The sequence below is a fragment of the Pseudopipra pipra genome, chromosome 24 (genome assembly GCF_036250125.1).
Source record: "Pseudopipra pipra isolate bDixPip1 chromosome 24, bDixPip1.hap1, whole genome shotgun sequence".
NCBI classification, from domain to species: domain Eukaryota; kingdom Metazoa; phylum Chordata; class Aves; order Passeriformes; family Pipridae; genus Pseudopipra; species Pseudopipra pipra.
In genome coordinates, this window is record NC_087572.1 from 5,295,581 (window position 1) to 5,315,635 (window position 20,055).

At 49.3% G+C, this 20,055-nt stretch overlaps 1 protein-coding gene and 2 non-coding genes across 10 annotated transcripts in view; all 3 read right to left on the minus strand.

The window, feature by feature from the left end:
* Positions 1-1,059: 1,059 nt before the first annotated feature.
* The window catches only part of PUM1 (pumilio RNA binding family member 1), an 81,807-nt gene continuing 62,811 nt past the window's right edge, over positions 1,060-20,055 (minus strand). For 5 of the 8 annotated variants that reach the window (XM_064635268.1, XM_064635271.1, XM_064635270.1 and 2 more), the window contains exons 15-22: positions 15,406-15,673; positions 13,849-13,978; positions 12,747-12,881; positions 11,271-11,408; positions 9,612-9,737; positions 8,518-8,639; positions 6,429-6,621; positions 1,060-2,962 (exon numbers count right to left, since the gene is read on the minus strand). In XM_064635268.1, coding sequence (XP_064491338.1) covers positions 2,831-2,962; positions 6,429-6,621; positions 8,518-8,639; positions 9,612-9,737; positions 11,271-11,408; positions 12,747-12,881; positions 13,849-13,978; positions 15,406-15,673 — 1,244 coding nt within the window. In that variant the 3' untranslated portion in view covers positions 1,060-2,830. The remainder of the gene's footprint in view (positions 2,963-6,428; positions 6,622-8,517; positions 8,640-9,611; positions 9,738-11,270; positions 11,409-12,746; positions 12,882-13,848; positions 13,979-15,405; positions 15,674-20,055) is intronic. The other 3 variants (XM_064635275.1, XM_064635274.1, XM_064635269.1) reach the window with 1 other exon arrangement.
* Positions 5,498-5,580, minus strand: LOC135402407 (small nucleolar RNA SNORD103/SNORD85). The gene has a single exon (XR_010425117.1). It is a non-coding gene; the product is annotated as a small nucleolar RNA SNORD103/SNORD85 (small nucleolar RNA).
* Positions 16,546-16,628, minus strand: LOC135402408 (small nucleolar RNA SNORD103/SNORD85). The gene has a single exon (XR_010425118.1). It is a non-coding gene; the product is annotated as a small nucleolar RNA SNORD103/SNORD85 (small nucleolar RNA).

A 20,055-nucleotide genomic window follows, 5' to 3' on the forward strand; every position in this document is an offset into this window, starting at 1 on the left:
TGGGCAGCAGGGGATGAACCATCGGCTCTGTGAACCACCAAGCCCAGCCTGCACAGAGGGCAGGAAGGGCAGGAGGACAAAAGCAGCAAAGAAACCACGAGGAGAAGATTGGAAGTTCCAGGGAAAGGCATTCCCTGCCCCTTCCTGCAAGAGCTGCTGGGCTTGGAAAGGCCAAGGAACACTCAGGGGATGTTCACTTCCAACTTGCTGTCGGAGGAGGAGGTTGAAGGTGCTACAAGTTTGTGTGGGCTCCTCCAAATCCCAGGCCCAGAGGAAAGGCTGGACACAGTGATGGGTTTGTGGTTGCTCTGCTCTTGATTCTCACAGAATCTCAGACTGGTTTGGGTTGGAAGGGACCTTAAAGCCCATCCAGTGCCACCCCCTGCCATGGGCAGGGACACCTCCCACTAGCCCTTCCAACCTGGCCTTGGACACTTCCAGGGATCCAGGGGCAGCCACAGCTTCTCTGGGAAACCTGGGCCAGGGCCTGCCCACCCTCCCAGGGAGGAATTCCTTCCCAATATCCCATCTCTCCCTGCCCTCTGGCACTGGGAAGCCATTCCCTGTGTCCTGTCCCTCCATCCCTTGTCCCCAGTCCCTCTCCAGCTCTCCTGGAGCCCCTTTAGGCCCTGCCAGGGGCTCTCAGCTCTCCCTGGAGCCTTCTCTTCTCCAGGGGAACCCCCCCAGCTCTCCCAGCCTGGCTCCAGAGCAGAGGGGCTCCAGCCCTGGAGCATCTCCGGGGCCTCCTCTGGACTCTCTCCAGCAGCTCCATGTCCCTGTGCTGTTGTTCCCAGGGCTGGGGCAGCTCTGCAGGGGGGTCTCACCTGAGGGGGCAGAGGGGAAGAATCCCCCCCTCCTGTTGGGGATGCAGCTCCATCCACGTGCCCTGGGGAGCCTGGGCAGTGCCCAACCAGCCTCTGGGGGAAGAACCTTTGCCTGAGATCCACCCTGAGCCTGCCCTGACACAGCTCCAGCCCTTCCCTGGGGGCTGTCCCTGCGCTCACAGAGGGATCAGAGGAATCTGCCAACTCCAATGAAACCTTTCCTTCGAGCCAAAGCCAGATTCCAAAGTTCTGTATTTTTCAAAATAAAGATCACACGTTGTTTAGAGACAATCTACACAAGAGTTACAAAAAATAGTCGCCCAGGCATAAGCATACACAGGTTTGTTAATTATACACATATGGTTACAAGTGTGCTTGCAAAAAAGTTCATTGGAAATATACACAAGGCTCTGTAAATGTACACCGTGTAGTGTTACAATTCTATATTCAAACAAGGAAAATTGACAGTATGTTACATTCACTTACAAGTAGACAAAATGCAAAATACAGTTCATCTTCTGTACAAAAAGGGGAGGTGATTCACACTTTACAAGGTGAAAAGGGACTCTGATTGTAAGGAAAACTGGGGGGGGGCTGTACTTTTGCACTTTTTTGTTTCTTACTGTCACAAAATAAGCAAAACATTACTTTGTAAGAGTCAAAAAAACACTATTTGGAACTGAATCAGTTTTGTAGAACATTTAGAAAGGATCGCTACCGTTCAACTAGGTGACAAATAAAACCAAGCATTTATTTTTCTTTCTTTTTTTTTTAAACATTAACTAGGCTGTATAAAGAGAACATTTCCTTCAAAAGAAAAAATTTACTTCTGGTTGAAATTACAATTTACAATATACAACACTATATGCTACGACCATAAAAGGTGTGAATATACACTGAAATGCACAGGTTTTGCTAATTCTTTTTTTTTTTGTTTTCTTACCAAAAAACAGGTTTTTATGTCGATTCAAACTTCTCCACATTTACATTACAGAGGTTTACAAATGTACAATTGTACAGTCAGAAGTATGTTCCACTACTAGGGTACATTATAGATACAGATCAGACATCAAAACAAGAAAATACTACAAATTTTTATATATGTAAAGTCTACACCAAGTATACACTATATATTTATAGAAGCAAGACCAAAGCCGAGTTGGATTTTTGTGTTTTTTTTTGTGTTTTCTTTTTTTTCCTCATGCTAAATAATCAAATTTTGTCTCTCCAGGTGAACAGACCAGAGGAGGCAGTAAACAGGTACCCCCACCCCCCACTTTTTTAAAACCTCTGGGTGTTTTCTCCCCCAAAACGCCAGCTAAGCTCCCTCCTTCAGCATGTTTATACTCACCAATAAAATAAAAACATCGGAAAGAAAGCAATTAAAAAGGTTTAAAAACTGAATTTTCTTTCTTGGTTTGCGTGTGTTTTGTTTTTTTTTTTAAAACCCAAGCTTTAAGTTGAATTTTTGTTCTTTTTAGTTATTTATAAACAGCGTTAAATGCGTCGGGTCGTTGAACTGAAATTCAAACTTCTGGCTGATTTTTGCCTAAAAGGAAAAAAAAAAATTAAAACCAAAGAAGTGTTTGTAAAATGTTTTGTCTGTGAGGCAGATGAATTAAAAAGGGTTTGTTTGTTGTTTTTTTTTTTTCCCCCGTTTGTTTTCTTCAAACCAACCACCCTGAAAGTTTCCACATTTGGAATATAGATACAACAGTGAACAAAAAAAAAAAAATGTGGCCTTCCATGTACATCTGAGACCTATGTACAAGTATTCTATACACCAGTAAAACAGCAGGGCAATTAGTTAATTAAAAAAAATAATTAGTACATGTTATGCATAATAAAATTAAAGAAATTTACAAAGGCTTTGCTTTTCTTTGTTGTTTTTTTTTTTTTTCTTTTTTAGTTTTTTTTTAGCAACCGTCGAGGTGGATCTCTAGTGTGAGTTGGGGTGTTGGTGGTTGCTGGTTGTGGGGGCCGGGGGTGGCTCTGCTGGGGCCCCCTCAGATGATGCCATTGGGGGGGCCACAGATGGGCCCCAGGTCCACCCCGTTCTTCATGTAGTACTTCTCCAGCTTGGCCAGGATGTGTTTGCCGTAGGTGTATTTGCGCAGGGTCGCGATGTGAGGCCGGATCTGGGAGGGCAAAAGCACAAAAAAGTGGGATTTAGGAACCTGTGTCACGTGAGGTCTGTCCATGGAGAGCTCTGGGTCCTCAAAACCATCTGAGGTGTCACAGAATCAGAGAATATCCAGAGCTGGAACCCCCAAGGACCATCCATCCAACCCCTGGCCCTGCACAGACACCCCAACAATCCCACCCTGGCCCTGGGAATGTTGTCCAAACCCTCCTGCAGCTCTGGCAGCCTTGGGGCTGTGCCCACTGCCCTGGGGAGCCTGGGCAGTGCCCAACCAGCCTCTGGGGGAAGAACCTTTGCCTGAGATCCACCCTGAGCCTGCCCTGACACAGCTCCCTCAGGTCCTGTCACTGGATATCAAAGCACCCTTTGCTGCCATCACACAGCTCCTGGGAATTGAGGGAATCATCCAGAACCCACGGGTGGGATTTTTCACCTGGTCGAGCAGGTGGCAGCACGGATTTAAATGTAGTGGTTTCCCACTGAAGGAGGGTTAGAGGGGATACTGGGGAGGAATCCTTCCCTGGGAGGGTGGGGAGGCCCTGGCACAGGCTGCCCAGAGAAGCTGTGGCTGCCCCTGGATCCCTGCAAGTGTCCAAGGCCAGGTTGGAGCCACCTGGGCTGGTGGAAGGTGTCCCTGCCCATGGAGGGGGTGGGACTGGATGAGCTCTGAGGTCCCTTCCAACCCAAACCATTCCAGGATTTCATTATTCTGACTTTCTGCTCTCCACATGGGAGCTGCAGCCGGGATGAGGGAATAGCCAGGCCTGATGGACAGTAATTCCCTGCTCCATAGGTGGACAGATCCCCACCACTGACCATCACCCTCCCATGGGAAACTCATCCCAAACTTATCCTCTGTCAGCAGCTCAGCCCCCAGCCCTTTAAATTCCTGTTCCACCTCCAGGACCCACCTCCCAACCACCATCAATCCATGCCTTGGCTCCCCACACCCCATTCCCAAGGTCTGGTGGCTGTGCTGAGGAAAAGGAGCAGTGAAGCCCCCCAGTCCAACAATCCCTTCTTTGTTCACCTTTGTTCCCGAGACTTTTTCTTTACTGACGGAACTGTTAAAATCACTTCCCAATTCTATTTTTTTCCAACAAATCACCCTCTTTAACCCCACACAAAGTGTTGTTTGTACAACACCTACATTCCCAATCCATAGCAATTCCCACAGTGCACAAGCTCCACTTTCCCAGACTTTCCTTCAGCCTGAAATCACAGCTCGAATCTTCATATTCACTCAGCCCTATTTAGCTGTCAACCCAGTGCTATTTTTGACAGCCCCACTGATAATCTAATTTGCATTTGATTCAAAAGACTTTGCTTGACAGGAAAAAGAAAGTACCATCAGTAATGATAATTTGTATATTTTTTGAACACACAGCTCTCTATTACAGATTAGCAGAGCTCCAGGCCCTTCTGCTGCAGTCAAATTGGGTGTATCCCTTGCCAGACATCCTCATTTAATTATCTTCAGCATTTCTTCTGGACTAAACCAGATTTTTGTCTAAAAGAACTACTCTGAGTGATTCCTGAATGTAAGAATTAACCTTCATGAAGATTATTTCAGCTGTTTATGTTGATTAATCTACTGAACAACTGCCTCGTGGAAGTAAAACCAGCTCACTCACACTAATTCCCACTATTTATAGAAAATCCACTTGGTCTGTTTTACTCGAGGATTCTTAAATATAGTAAGAAAAATTCTTTGTTAGGATTTCAATAACTGACACTATTCACAGTTCCTCTTAAAAATAAATCAATGAACGGGGGGTTTTCCAAGTCAGTGTCAGACAGGATTTCATTTCTATTAAGAACTCTGGATGGAAGTGGGGTTTTTCATCAAGGGACACACCCCAAAACTTGTCCCTGAAGAAAATAACCTCAGTTCTACCACCCAGTTAAAGCCTCTTATTTTCCATTCATTGCAATTACAAAGCCCTGCAAATGTGACCTTTCACAGCAGGGAAAAATGAAGACATTCCCTGATTTCAGAGCTCCCTGCCCTTGGGACAACAGGCAAACAGCCCTTGGGGCAGGACTGGCAGAAAGGGAGATTTCATTCCAAAGTGGCTTCATTTTTGACAAATATGAAGTTTTGGGATGGTTCTGCATTCAAACATTGCAGTATAATGCTAAACCATACAAATTTTGGACATCAGGAGGAACTTCCTCATGGAGAGGGTGGTCAGGCCCTGGAAGGGGCTGCCCAGGGAGGTTTGGAGTGCCCAGCCCTGGAGGTGTCCCAGGAAGACCTGGCCGTGGCACTCAGTGCTCTGGGCTGGGGGACAAGGTGGGCACTGGGCACAGGGGGGATCCATGGGCTGGGAGGGCTTTTCCAACCTCAAGGACTCTGGGATTCTGTCAAGTTGCCCATCTAAACTCATTTCCAAGTGACCAGCAGAGGATTTGGTTGGGGGGGTGGGCTCACAGGGGCAGTGGTGGTGTCACCCCACAGCCCTCCCAAGGGACACTGGCACAGCAGGGCTGGCAGCCCACAGGGCTGGGCCCAGCGGGTCTGGGCAGCTCTGGCTCAGCCCCACAGAGCGCTAGAACTGCTCTCCTCAGCCACAGCTGCTCAGAGAGGGCAAGAGTGTCGTCACTGCCAGAGCCCGGGGACCCGCCAGGGCCCTGCCACCAGTGCTGGGCGCTGAGCAGGGGGTGCTGCCAGGGCAGGGCTGGGGCAGAGGGGCACAGGGCTGCTGGGGGCAGCCAGCTGGATGTAAGGCCAAATGGCATCTTGTTACCTCTCCAGAAAGCTGGAGGGGGACTTTGGACAATGGACTTTGGACAGAACAAAGAGGAATGGCTTCACACTGAGGGCAGGGTTAGATGGGATGCTGGGGAGAAATTTTTCCATCAGCACCCAACATCTGAAGGACGTGGAGCTGCTGGAGAGAGTCCAGAAGAGGCCAGAGATACTCCAGGGCTGGAGCCCCTCTGCTCTGGAGCCAGGCTGGGAGTGTTCCCCTGGAGGAGAGAAGGCTCCAGGGAGCCCTAAGAGCCCTTTCCAGAGCCTAAAGGGGCTCCAGGAGAGCTGGAGAGGGACTGGGGACAAGGGATGGAGGGACAGGACACAGGGAATGGCTTCCCACTGCCAGAGGGCAGGGAGAGATGGGATATTGGGAAGGAATTGCTGGCTGTGAGGGTGGTGAGGCCCTGGCCCAGGTTGCCCAGAGAAGCTGTGGCTGCCCCTGGATCCCTGAAGTGTCCAAGGCCAGGATGGAGCAACCTGGGCTGGTGGAAGGTGTCCCTGCCCATGGCAGGGGGTTGGGAACGAGATGAGCTTTCCAACCTGTTCTATAACCTTCACATTCCAGCTGCTGCTGAAATACCCAACTCAACCCCCTCTGGCATCAGGCAGCTCATCCCAAAGCAATCCTCAGCCTCCTTCTCTCTCCTCACCCACCGCACCAGCGACAGCTTTGCCTCCTCATCAACCCCCGGCACCCGCTCACCTTGTGCATGACAATCTTCCTCTGGGCTGGCTCTGCCACATCGATCATCTTCTGCACCACGTAGTTGGCATATTGATCCTTCATCATGGTGTATAAGGCACTGTGGGGGCCGTCGTTCATGGTGCACACCTCGTCGATCAGCATGGCCCGCTCCGTGCGCGACGCGTGCGTCACACACTTCTCCACCACGTTACTGCAACGACACGGGGACAGCCTGTGAGCCAGGAACTGCCCTGGCCTGCCCAGCCAATCCCAAGGAGATCTCTCACGCTGCCAGTGCAGGTGCCATCTCTTATGCTGCCCCTCATTTGGGACACGGGGAGGTGGTGGTGGAGTTCAGTGATGTGAAACGAGAGAGCAGAGCTTGGGATCCGAGAGGGAATTTGGGAGATGGACCAGTTCAGGGTTTATTTCACCCGAATTTGTGTGAATAAACCCAGTTCAGGGTTTATTTCACCCGAATTTGTGTGACTTCTACAATGATCAGTGTCTGTTCTCAAAGTGTGTCCATCAGAGAGTCACAGAATCACAGGATATTCTGAGCTGGAAAGGACCCACAAGGATCATCAAGTCCAGCTCTTAAGGGAATGGCTCATCGAGTCCATTCCTCTCCACTACAACGACACAACAAGGAGAATCCAGGGCTTTCCAGCCAACCCCAGATCTCTCAAGCTGCCAGCAAGGGCAGGTCATTTGGGACAGAGGAAGGTGCTGGTAGAGTTCAGTGAGGTGAAACAGGAGAGTGGAATTTGTAATCTGTGAGGGAATTCAGGAAATGGACCAGTTCAGGTTCTGTTTCACCCAAATTTGTGCAGTTCCACAACAATGCTGTATGAGATCAGTGCCTGTTCTCACAGCTTGTCCATCAGAGAACCACAGAATATTCTGAAGGATATTGGAAGGGACCCACAAGGATCAGAGTCCAGTTCTGAAGTACATGGGCCACACGGGGATCAAACTCACAGCCTCGGTGTGTTTTTAGCATCAGGCTCTAGAAGGAGTTATTTTGTTTGCTTTTCTCTGTACTGGGACACAATGGGAATGGAGATCCAAGGTTAGAACAACAGGGAAATGCTTATTCAGGAATGAAAAATCTCAGCAAAGGCAGAGAATTTCCAGAATTCCTGAATATATTAATGACTCTCTGCTCTCCGGAGAGCCAAGTTAAGTAGGATACATGAAAGGGGACCAAGGCATGTGCTGGTCTCATCTTCCACATCCCTGCCTGACTCACAGAACCATCAGTGGTTTGCTCAGCTCAGGGGACATCCCACACTAATTAATGCTCCATCTGGAAAAAAGGAGTTGAGGAAAAAAGAGCAAGGCAAGTCAGGGAGGAAGAACCTGAAATAACAACGTGAAGACCACGCTCTCCTAAATCTCATTAATGTTACACCTCCCTCGTGTCCCCAAGTACTGAAGCACTATTTTACTCATCACAGAAAGGGGGAATACTGAGGCTTTGAAGAGCTCAGCCTTCATGTTCAGTGGCTGGAAGCACATCCAGCAGGAATTTACACAGGTGGGAAGTGTTGCTTTGTCCTCGCAGCCACAAAGGCACCTGGATTTTGCTTTACCCACACGCAGCTCTGCAGCACTTGGAGTCAAAACTGGGAATGCTGAGAGGGAATCCCTGTGCACACCTCAAAAGGGACTGCAAGGCTCAGCACGTCAAAGTGCTGGGAAATGATGCTGTGAACACAAATTCTTCTGTGAAAAGCGGGATGAAAAAGAATTGTTGTGACACTGATTTCTCAAACTCCCTTCACAGTGTTCCAGGGCAGTGAAATGCTCTGAGGGCAGGATATTATCAAGGGACAGTGACCACTTAAAATCCACCAAAATAAAACACACAGGAACTCCTGGCCAAGTTCAGGAGCTCGGATCAGAGCAACTCTTCCACATTTACATCCTCCTTCACTACTCCAAGACTTACCTTGCTGATGCACCCGAGGTTATAACAGTTATAAATAACATTTTTTTATTAAGCAAAAAGTTCTTTTCACCTATTTCACCTCCCTACAACCCACCCCTAACTCTTGTGTCCACGCTCCCAGAGGGCTGGAGGCTTTAAGGAAGGAATTCATACCTAGCAAATTTATGTTGACTCAACACGAGCACGTTGCCTCTAATTTCTGCTACAATCTTGCTCTTATCCTCGGGCCGACCATGTTCTAGCACATGCTGGATAACATAGTTCCCATACTGATCCTGTTTGAGAGACAGCAGAAGTGTGTGACAAAAGGTGGACAGGAACCATTCACAGCAAACCAGCTCCCAATGTGCAATCAGAGTTACCAGACTTCAACTAAAAACTAATTGAAATATCTACTGTGCAAATCATCTCAATACTTTCTGCTCCCACAAAAACGTGCATTCCAAATTCTAAATCCATTCTAGAGTGAAAAATGCTGCATTTCTGTAGCAATTGTATCAATTGTAAAACTCAAAACAATGTTCTTCCAAGGGAAATGTCAATATTCTGCTTATTCCCAGTTTTCTTCCCTTTCTCCAGGATCAAACGTATCAAATCATGTGTCCTGGAGGGCTGTGCCACGGGACACTGTCCTTAAGCATATTCATGTTCTGAATTTGGGGATATTCAGATCCCAGGATATAAATATTGCAGTTCACAATCCCAGAAATGGCCTGATGCCTCAAATCCATGTCCAACCTCTTCCCACTTCCCAAATCCTGAGCGCACAGGACAGGCTTTGTTTGCTGGATTTGCTCAATCCATTGTGCCCCAAGAGCAGAATCCATGTAAAATCCTGCTAAACCAGGTTCTCAGAAGGACTGCAAGGGAGAGGAAAGGCAGCCAGGAAGGGGGTGTGCATAAAACCAACTCATTTTAAGAACAATTACTTGACACTTCCTTTTCCTGGGAATAATCAGCTCTTGGCACAGGCTCCTTTCAGCTCTCACTTGCACTGTGACTCCTGGAAGGCAGCACCAGGACATGTTTCCACCTGGGATCCATCCCAAAGAGGAAGGTCACTACACTTCTGGTACCCCATGTGCACATGACCAAAGCAGCCAGTGCTGACCAATTCCTGCTTCCTCTGCTCCTTCCCGTTCCTCCTGGGAAGGGAATCCCACAGCCCCAGCAGCACTACAGCCCCACACAGGCTGCAGAGACCCAGAAACACCTCCCAGCACCTGCATCCCCCTCCCCACACCCACCTGCACCAGCTGCTCGGTGTGTTGGTGAAGCTCCTCCAGGATGGGCAGGGTCTGCTCGGGAAGACAGTGCTCCAGGATCCTCTGGATCACGCGGCAGCCGTAGGGGTGTGTGGACAACGCGAACACCTGGGGCCAGCAGGGACAGAGCACAGGCACCAACACCTCTGTCAGTCCTTGGGAATCCCAGAAACCTCCCAGAGTTAAATGCACACGTGCTGGTTTTTCCTGGCCAGCTCCAGACACAGCCAAGGCAACTGGAAACATCCGTTCCCCACTGGCAGGTGATCACACCCCATCCCTCCCTGCGCTTCCCCTTCCCCACCCATGGAACAGGAAAACCAGTGCTAAAGCCTCTTGATTAATAAAAGAACACTGGGGTAACCAGGCATTATTAGGAGCTCTGTCTCACAGGAATAATTCCAACCCAAGTTTTGAGCTATGTAAGAAATGCTATCAGCCAGAAAAGTTAAAAACGCCCAGCAAAGGATTTTCCTCAACTGTTTGGATTTGTTTAAAAGCCTTAACAGTGCTTAGGAGAAGTGACAACAAAGCATCTATCTCATTTCTAAAGGATTAGCAAATCTGTGGGTAAGAACATGACACGTTGGGTTATTGCTGCTCAGTTTTCTGTCTCAAGCACAAAGTCCTGTTTGGTTGCCCCAAATTAACAACAGCAGCAAATCCGAGCACTGAAGTTAAATCGACAGCTTGAACATTTTTAATAATTGTTGAGTAAACTGTGCAGGGAAACAGGGCTTGGAGTGCAATTAAGTGCAGGAAAATAGTCTGGAGGTGATAAGTTTAATCCTCCATGTGAAGGTTCAGATGAAACTGGGACAGCTGGTCAAGGAAATGTCAGTGCCATCAACTTTCTGCCTTCCCAAACTGCCCAAGGAAGGGCTAAAGCTAAACTCTAACCAGCAAATCTGCTGAGCAAGTTCCCAGCCAGAATCATGCTTGTTTTGACACAGCCAAGCAAGTTCCCACTTTCCCAGCTGAGCCAGGACTAAGAACTCCTGGTTCCTGCTGGAACAGCCCCTGGCTGTCCTCACATCCCTGGGGCAAATCCCTCAATACTTCAAAGTCCCCCTGCAAAGCCAATTAAGCCGAGGTTGGGAACACCCAAAGCAGCACTCCTGGAATGGGAGATGAGCTGACTGCAGGCAGAGCAAAGCCAGCTACACAACTGGTATCGATTCAGGAGAGCACAGCAATATAAAACCCATCTGAATCAGGCACAACTGCCCCTTCCTAGATGAAACTTGTATTTTTCCTCTGGTCTGAGGCCCTTGGGAATGAGAATTCCTCCTAATCCCACCCTCGCAGACAGGGATCATGAGGAAAGTTTGCTACAGGCAGCACAACACTCTGCTAACTGGGAAGATGGATTAAGGAGAGACTTGTTTTCCCTCCATCAGTCAAAAATACTTGATGTTCCAGAAGAACAGCCTTTTGCAGGGATGCTTTCCTGTGACAGATCTGCACAGAAATGACAGCACAGACGTGACCAAGGAGCTTCAGGGCTCCCTCCCACGGCTGCATCAACCTTTCAACCCATACTTGCTAAGATTTAAAATTCCAGAGAGTTCAGCAAGTCACAGCCACACTCAGGCTGTTAAAAACAGGAATACAGGGAGTGAGCATTGGGCAAGGACTCACCTGGCCCTTGAAGGCATCGATGATGAACTGCAGGGACTGAGGCTGCACGCACTCAATGCACTTCTGCACCACGTGGTTCCCGTTCTGGTCCTTCACACACTTGAGGACGTGCCCGTCCAGCTCCCGAACCATCTCGTTCTATGAGGGGAGAGAGGACAAACAGAAAGCACCACCAGCATTCCCAGCTGAGAAAGGCACTGATACCCTGCTCAGGAACACGACAGGTATGAAGGATGTACTTCCAGCTGGGAGTTCTCCAGTGGCCAAGTGCTGGGCTACAGGAAAATCCTACTGTGACATCCTATTAGAAAGCTGGGCTAGTGGAAGGTGTTCCTGCCATGGCAGGGGTGGAACAAGGTGACCTTTAAGATCCATTCCAACCCAAACAATTCCATGACTCTATGAAGATGAAGCCCTCCTTCCATTAACCAAGAGCCTCCTCTTACAAGTGAAATAACCAAATTAAAGACATTTAACTGAGCCACAGCTCCCCTGTGCATCCCCCATTTTCTCCTCTGCTCCCCTCAAAGAGAACAAATCTAAAATGCCCAAAGTTCACAGACTTTTTGGGTGTATCAGTGTTACATGTCACTAAAATGGGCTCAGCTCTGGGATCTGAATTTGCTGGTATTTAGTGACTAATCAGATGAAGTTCAGACATGACTGATGTACCCCACATGCAGGCTGAAAGCTTCACTCAGAAACAGAGAATGACATTTCTGGGGGATTTTAATGCTATGACAGAAACTGGATGAGTTCAGCTTGTAACTGAATCAAACCCAGGCATTTTGGGAGCACTGAGAACCCCAAAATGCCATTCTGGAGGAAGACAGTAAATCCTTGGAGCAGCACGGCTGGAGCTTGGGCACCACCCTGCTGACACACTAAGGCTTAGCTCAGGCTCAGCCTAAGGGAAGGAGCATTCCTAAAGCCTCCTTCAGTTCTTCATTTAATAACCCACACTGAGATTCCTGTACACCCCTTTATGAGCAGCCTGCCCAGTGTATTTCTCATCATAATTCATTGTTCCCAAAACCCTTGAGGAAGTGCTTTATTAATGAGCTCTGAGTGGGACTCTGGCTACCAGCCACATCTCTCCAGTGCCAGAACCAGGAGCTCCTCATCCATCTCCCTGCAGGAAAGCAGAATATTGACCCACATAGCAAGGCAGTGATAACTCGGTGAATATTAAAGACAAAACTCTGGCTTCTTTCAAGGGATTATAAAATATCTTTTAATTCACCATCATTCTCAGTTTCCCCTCCACACATAATCTGCTTTCAGGGAATTAACAGGGCCTCATGCCCAGGTAAGTGGAACAAGGAGATGACACAAGGTTGGCACGTACTCATCATGCACATGGAACACCACAAACACGCCAGGAACCAAAGCAAAGGCACACCAGGCACAGGAGGAACGGGAGAGCAGGCTCAGGAACGTTCAAACATCGAGAAGAAAGTTAAAATTGAAACTTACAATTACCTGCTGGTCTGGGGGGATGAACTCCAGGGCCTTCTGGATCACCCTGCAGCCGTACATCTGCAGCGCCAGCGACAGCACGTGCCCGCGGATGCGCTCTGCCAGGGCCAGCTTCTGCTCCAGGCTGCCAAACTGGGGAGGGCAACACCACTCACTGCCAGCACAGCGCCAGCCCACGGCCACACGTGGCACAGCTGCCACAGCCAGGGGGGAGACAAGGAATTCTGGGGGCACTGAGAAGGAAGGAAGTGCCCAGCCCACCTCGGTGGGGGTGAACGGGCACAGGGCAGGGGAGTTCTGTGTCTGCCTGAACGTGTGTGAAACACTCCTGGAGCCACCAGGGTGACACGTGCCAGGTCACTAACCCTGGACAGGAGGGACAGGAAGGTCACAGCCCCAAACCTGCCAGAGCTCCAGGAGTGTTTGGACAATGCTCTGAGGGACAGGGTGGGATTGCTGGGGTGTCTCTGCAGGGCCAGGAGTTGGACTGGATGATCCTCGTGGGTCCCTTCCAGCTCAGGACATTCTGTGATTCTGAATTACTGGGCACAAGCACCACGAACACTTGTGGACAAGGACCAGACCAGTGCCAGAGGGAGGGAGGGGGGTGTCTGCCCAACCTCCTGCTATGGAACACATTTATCCAGCAGGTGCTGTTTGCTGGAAAAGTTTCTCATGTTCCTAAATACTGAAAGCTCAGCACAGCATCTCTGTCTTGTTCCTAAACAAGACAGCTCAGCACAGCAACTCTGAAAAGTCCTGGATCTACATCTCACAGAATCCCAGAATGGTTTGGGTTGGAAGGGACCTCAAAGCTCATCTCATTCCAACCCCCTGCCATGAGTAACCTTCCACTGGAAGGTCTCATCTCCTGGATATGATGCTATTTACTCCTCCACCTTTTGCATCTCACAGAAAATGTTACTTTCCAGCTGAATCTTTAGGAGTCCCACAGCTCAGTGACTCCAGCAGCAAACATACACCAGCCTGTGGGGAGGAGATGACCTCAGTGCTGACAGTTATCCATGGATTTAGCCTAATGGCAGGGTTTCCACAAGCACATCCAACACCTCAGGACAGCAGGGGAATGCAGACTTACTTCAAAGAACTTCTGGATGACATAATTGCCAAACACATCCACCATGAGCTGATAAGCTGCCTGCAGGATCTCGTTGAACACCAGCTGACGCTCTGCTGGGGTGGCACGTTCCAGTTTCAGCTGAATGAACCTGGAAAACAGGGCTGGTGTGATGCCACTGGCACATTTGTTCATTCAAACCCTTCCAAAAGCCTCACAAGTGCATTCCAGAAACCACCACGAAAAATCCTGTTATGATATGACAATGAACTGCTCCTTTCATTAACCAGGAGTGTCCTCTTAGAAATTAAACATCCAAATTTCAGAAATTTAACTGATCCACAACTTGCAAAGGTCTCCCAAACCACATCTTTCAAACACAGTTGCTCTATCCAGCCATCTGAAGCCCTGGGGTAGTCACAGCCATGAGGTTCATGGAGACACATTACTGTTGGTACCCCAAAAATCTCTTCATTCCAAGCAAAGCACATCTCAATTAAGAGATACAGGAAAGCATCGTGTCCAGCTGGCTCTTTAGAACGAGTTAAGCTGTGCCAGTGGGACTAACAAGCAAATCACAGAGCAGGCAGGCTCCTCTCTAGAGGAGGAACTCCTGCTATGGGCACTTGTACCCAATCTTTGAAGGGTCAGCGTGACATAACTTGGCTTTCCACATCTCCTACTCCTCATTCCACCTCTCTGCTTTGGGATTGTAAGGGTAGAAGACCCTTCTGGAGGATTTATTACAAGGAGATCAAGGCTAATTTTGCTTAGGAAGACCTTCCTGCCTGAAGAGGCACCTTTCCCAGGGACAGCTTTAGCAGTTTTCTCCTCCTGCATGCCAGAGAAACTCTCCCTAGTAGGAGGAAAAGAAAAATCCTTGCAGACATGTCTGAAGGCTTCCACAGAGGGTGGGGTGGGGATGATAAAAGCCCTGAGAAGAACAGGGGCATTGTCTTTCCCCAGGCCTGGAGTTAAGGTTAACATTACCTGTAACAATGTTCCATAAGGCAACCACTGATTAATACTTAATAGTACACTACTTAATAATGCAATACTTCATAGTACAATACTTAATAAATTCTCCCTGATGGCTGTAAAGCCATGCCCTTGTTACTGTCCACAGGAAGCTTGTTTTGTCTCAGACTGTGTAGAAGGTTTGGATACTTCTGAGCCAGGTTCTTTTTTACTACACATAACTCTTCTCCTTTTTACAGGCTTTCAGAATATTTCACCACACCTAGTTCTAAACAGGCTTTTGTTCTGCACTGTACATTGATGCACTAACACAGCCAAAAATAAATGCTATGTCCAAAGACAGCAGTACTGGCAATGTTAAACAATTAGTGCAAGAGAAAAGATGGAAGAAGAACTTCAATCCTGCAGCTTAAGAAAGCAGCTCAGCAATACTGACGGTTCTTTTAAAACACTGATTTCTGCACATTAACGTCTCCTTTCTTCTCAAAACATTCGCGTTTTCGACTCCGGAAAACGAATTTTCCTACAATGCTCCCGCTGCCTGAGCATTGTTTTTCATGGCAGGGATGCCAAACCCAACCGAAAGGCTCCCAGCCCCACCTGGAGCCGTGCTGGTCCTGGGAGAACTCCATGATGTGGCCGGCGATCTCGCGCAGCTGCAGGTTGGGGTAGCGGTTGTTGCGGAAGTCCTCGAGCAGGCGGCTGCGGCCGGAGGGCATCACGTCGGACATGCCGTAGCGCAGCCGGGACGAGGGGAACAGGGTGCTGCTGGGGCTGAACAGGCTGGAGGCACTGCTGGCACTGCGGTACTTGGCCTCGGCGCCCGGGGCCGCGGAGATGTAGCGCCCGCTGCCGTTCGTCAGCCCCCCTGCACGGACACAACAGGGCCATCGTCACTGCCAACCACCCAGTTACTCCTTTCCCACCACGGGGGTCTCTGATATACAGCCAGGCAGGGATCCCAGGTGGAATTCCTTCACAGGAAGGGTGGTTAGACACTGGAATTGCTGCCTCCCCCTAATTCCCACTGTGTATGCACCGCCCGCCGTTCGTCAGCCCCCCTGCAAGGCACGGACACAGCGAGGGGGACTGTCATTCCCAACCATCTGAATCCCAGTCACTCATGTTCCACCATGATGGGTTACTGACAATCAGCCAGGCAGGGATCCCAGGTGGAATTCCCTCACAGAAAGGGTAGTTAAGACATCAGAAAGCGCTGCCTCACCCTAATTCCCACTGTTTATAGAAAAACCCCTTGGTCTGTTTATTTTTGACAGCCTCACTATCAGTTATCAACCTAATTCGCATTTGAGCCAAAAGACTTTGCTTGACAGGAAAAAGAAAGTAACATCAGTAATGATAATTTGTGTATTATTTTAACACACAATTCTCTATTACAGATTAGCAGAGCTCCAGGCCCTTCTGCTGCAGTTAACTGGGTGTACCCCTTGCCAGACAGCTTCATTTAATGATGTGGCACTCAGTGCTCTGGGCTGGGGGACAAGGTGGGCACTGGGCACAGGGGGGATCCATGGGCTGGGAGGGCTTTTCCAACCTCAAGGACTCCAGGATTCTGTCAAGTTTCCCATCTAAACTCATTTCCAAGTGACCAGCAGAGGATTTGGTTGGGGGGGTGGGCTCACAGGGGCAGTGGTGGTGTCACCCCACAGCCCTCCCGAAGGGACACTGGCACAGCAGGGCTGGCAGCCCACAGGGCCGGGCCCAGCGGGTCTGGGCAGCTCTGGCTCAGCCCCACAGAGCGCTAGAACTGCTCTCCTCAGCCACAGCTGCTCAGAGAGGGCAAGAGTGTCGTCACTGCCAGAGCCCGGGGACCCGCCAGGGCCCTGCCACCAGTGCTGGAGTGTCCAGGGAGTGACTGGACGTGGCACTCTGAGCTCTGGGCTGGTAACTCAGATTAGAGAATGGTGATAATAACACCAAGGTCTGGGTTCAATCCCTGTACAGGCCATTCATGGGCTCAATGATCTTTGTGGGTCCCTTCCAACTCGGAACGTTCTGATCTCTTTCCGGTTGACCAGGTGGGGATCAGTCAAAGGTTGAACTCGATGATCTTGCAGATCTTTTCCAACCTAAATGAACCTATTTTAGGATTCCCAACAAAGCTGAGAGAGCTGCCCCCAAAATAATTTAGATGGGAACGTGTCTGAGATCATTCCTCAGTGTGGCACTGCTGCATTAATTTAGGAACAGCAACAAACTGCAGCCAAGGACTTTGATGATCCTGGTGTGAACCTTCCAACTCAGGACCCTCTATGATTCTGTGACTCTATTCAATGACATGGAATCTACGACTGTGATTCCATGACAGACTGAAATAAGTCCTGTTCCTTGCTCTGTTTCCAAACTGTCTGAGTCAGTCCAGTGTCAATCCCATCACTCCAACTTTTGGCTAATTTGTTCTTTCCAATTACCTTCACCTCCATCCTCAGGTTTTTCCCACCTATCCTGCTGCTGTGCCAAGAAGTGATTTAAAAGAAAAGCAGGGACAGAGTTAAGATAGATAAGGACAAGGCAAGTATAAAAATTGTGGATAAAAAGCTCCAACTCACTACTAAATACAATAAATTAAAACCAGTAAATAAATAGGGTTTAAAATCCTGTGCTTTCACAAATGGCCTAAATATCTGCACCCAGGTTAAGAGAGATGCTGTGTTACCCCAAAACAGGACTATGGGGAACAGGTTCATCACACAGGGAGCAGAGTGAACTGTTGACAGGAACCAGTTTCCTTGTCTGTGGTTTTTCAGGATTGGTTTCAGTGCTGTGGCAGAGCACTTTTCCCTCTCCTGCAGGGCTCGGGATCCCTCTGCTGGTCACAGAGCACAGGAGGAGCCAGCACGGATTTTCCTGGGTGGAACAAAGTCCTCCCAAGAAAAAGGTCCTGATCACATGGGAACCTGCCACCTGCAAGGCCAGGGTGAGGCAGGGGGGCAAATCCATGGAAATAAAGCTCCCAGGAGTCTGTGCCAAGGAGGGAAGATCTTCAAAGAAAGCTGGGCAGGGCTGGCTGCACAGAACAGACCTGCTCCTGGCAATGACGGGGCTAGAATTAAAATATTAAATAAAATAGAGCTGAGGGAGCTGCACTCCTTGGCCATCGACACCTGAAGGAAGATCCCATGCAGGAAACAGCACATGAGAATTATGGATCTGACAACAGCCTAATTAATTATTGATTATGACCTCTGTGGGCTCCTTCCAGCTGAGGATATTCTGTGATTCTACATCTCTGAGGTGGGCAAATGTCCTCTGGAGCTGGTGCCAAACCTGCCCTTTCCTGAGGGAGAGACTTGAGAGCTTCATGCTCAGCCTTGTGCTGCCTTGGCCATCGCCTCCTTCATCTGTGACTCCTCAAACTGAGCAACAGCTCTGAAAAGCCACCTGGTGATACTCCCTGCTGCTGGAAGGCCCAGGATTTTCAAAGAACAGTAAAGCACCTCTGAGGCAAAGGAGATCCAGCAGAGACAAGCTGAGCAATGGGGCACTGACACTTCCCATGGCATTTGAAGATCTCAGAGTTATCACTTGTTTGAAAGCCTGGAGTCAGAGTCAGGAGTGAAGTGGAAAACTAGTTCCTGATCTCTGCAAATGGCTGTGAGAGGGGAGGGTTCAGGACTCGGGCTCTTATCTCCTGGGCCTTATGTCTCAGTTAAGAGGGAAAGCACAGCCTGTACAGAAAACCTGTCAGAGGTTTTCTGAGAAAACCACCATCATTTGAAGATTCAAAATAAACCACAAATCACTCCAGTTTTCCACCTATCTCTCTCTCTCCTGATGGAAATGGTGACTGCAGGTCTGCCCATGATGTTCAACATCGTCCTGGGAATTAAGAGTCCCTGTGAGGGACAGGTTTCCTAAATCACACAATTCCTAAATTCTGAACCCCACCAGTCACCCACCAAAGGCCAGAGATCTTGGGGTGCCTCAAGCTCCTCTGTGCCAGGGTGTGGTTGGGAATGTCACTTGTTCAGATCCCAGATTTCAGTGGGATCTTATCAATAGTTACAATGAAACAGCTCCTTCATCCCATGAGCCAGGCTGGGAGAGCTGGGGGGGTTCCCCTGGAGAAGAGAAGGCTCCAGGGAGAGCTGAGAGCCCCTGGCAGGGCCTAAAGCGGCTCCAGGAGAGCTGGAGAGGGACTGGGGACAAGGGATGGAGGGACAGGACACAGGGAATGGCTTCCCACTGCTAGAGGGCAGGGATAGGTGGGATATTGGGAAGGAATTGTTGTGTGTGAGGGTGGGGAGGCCCTGGCACAGGTTGCCCAGAGAAGCTGTGGCTGCCCCTGGATCCCTGGAAGTGTCCAAGGCCAGGTTGGAGCAACCTGGGCTGGTGGGAGGTGTCCCTGCCCATGGCAGGGGGTGGACTGACATGAGCCTTAAGGTCCCCTCCAACTCTTCTGGGATTCTATGATTAAAGAGCAGGACTCACAGGCTCGTGGCTCCTCAAGCTCTTTGGGACACAAGGGTAGAAAAAAGCACCTGGGATATGTCAGGAAAAACCTGTATTTGGGGAAGAACAAGGGGCACAGGTTCTGCTGGAGACTCCAGGGTGGACACACAACTGATATTCACTCATGGCTTTTGAGCAGTTCCTATTCTGAACTGGTAACTCTTCTCAGGGCTTGCTGGGACACTGGGGACAGACATTAACCTGGAAAAATTACTGATTCCAGCAGGAAAGAGGCACAATGAGAGGATGAGGCAGAAAGAAATCACAGGGGAAGCAACACTAAAGCTGCTGCATGAAGACAAAGCACTTTTTGAGCAAGACTTTTATAAGGCCCTGAAATTCCTCTGCAACACAGGAGCTGCTGTAATGAGGAATGTGAGAACAATGGGGAACAGGGAAGATGAGCAGATGGCTCTGTGGGAACACAGGGGGAGCAGCCAGCCCTGCTGCTGTCCCTGCAGAGGGACCCCCAGGGCACTGCCCCAACCTGTCCCCCCAGCAGCCCCACAGCCCTTCCAGGGGGTCACAGCCAACTGGTTATCAACTCCTCAGCCAGTTCTCCCAAAATATCCCTAATTTCCCCCATCTGTATCCTTTTTCTCACACTGATCCTGCCTTTTAAGTGACAGGCTGACTACAGGATGGGGCAGGTCTCACTCGAGCAGTTCCTGCAAGAATATCATAGCATTAAAATCCTTACTCATCTACTGATCCCCATTCCAAACTGGGAAACCCAGAGCCAGACACATCCAGCCCCAGTTTATTGGGACCACACCA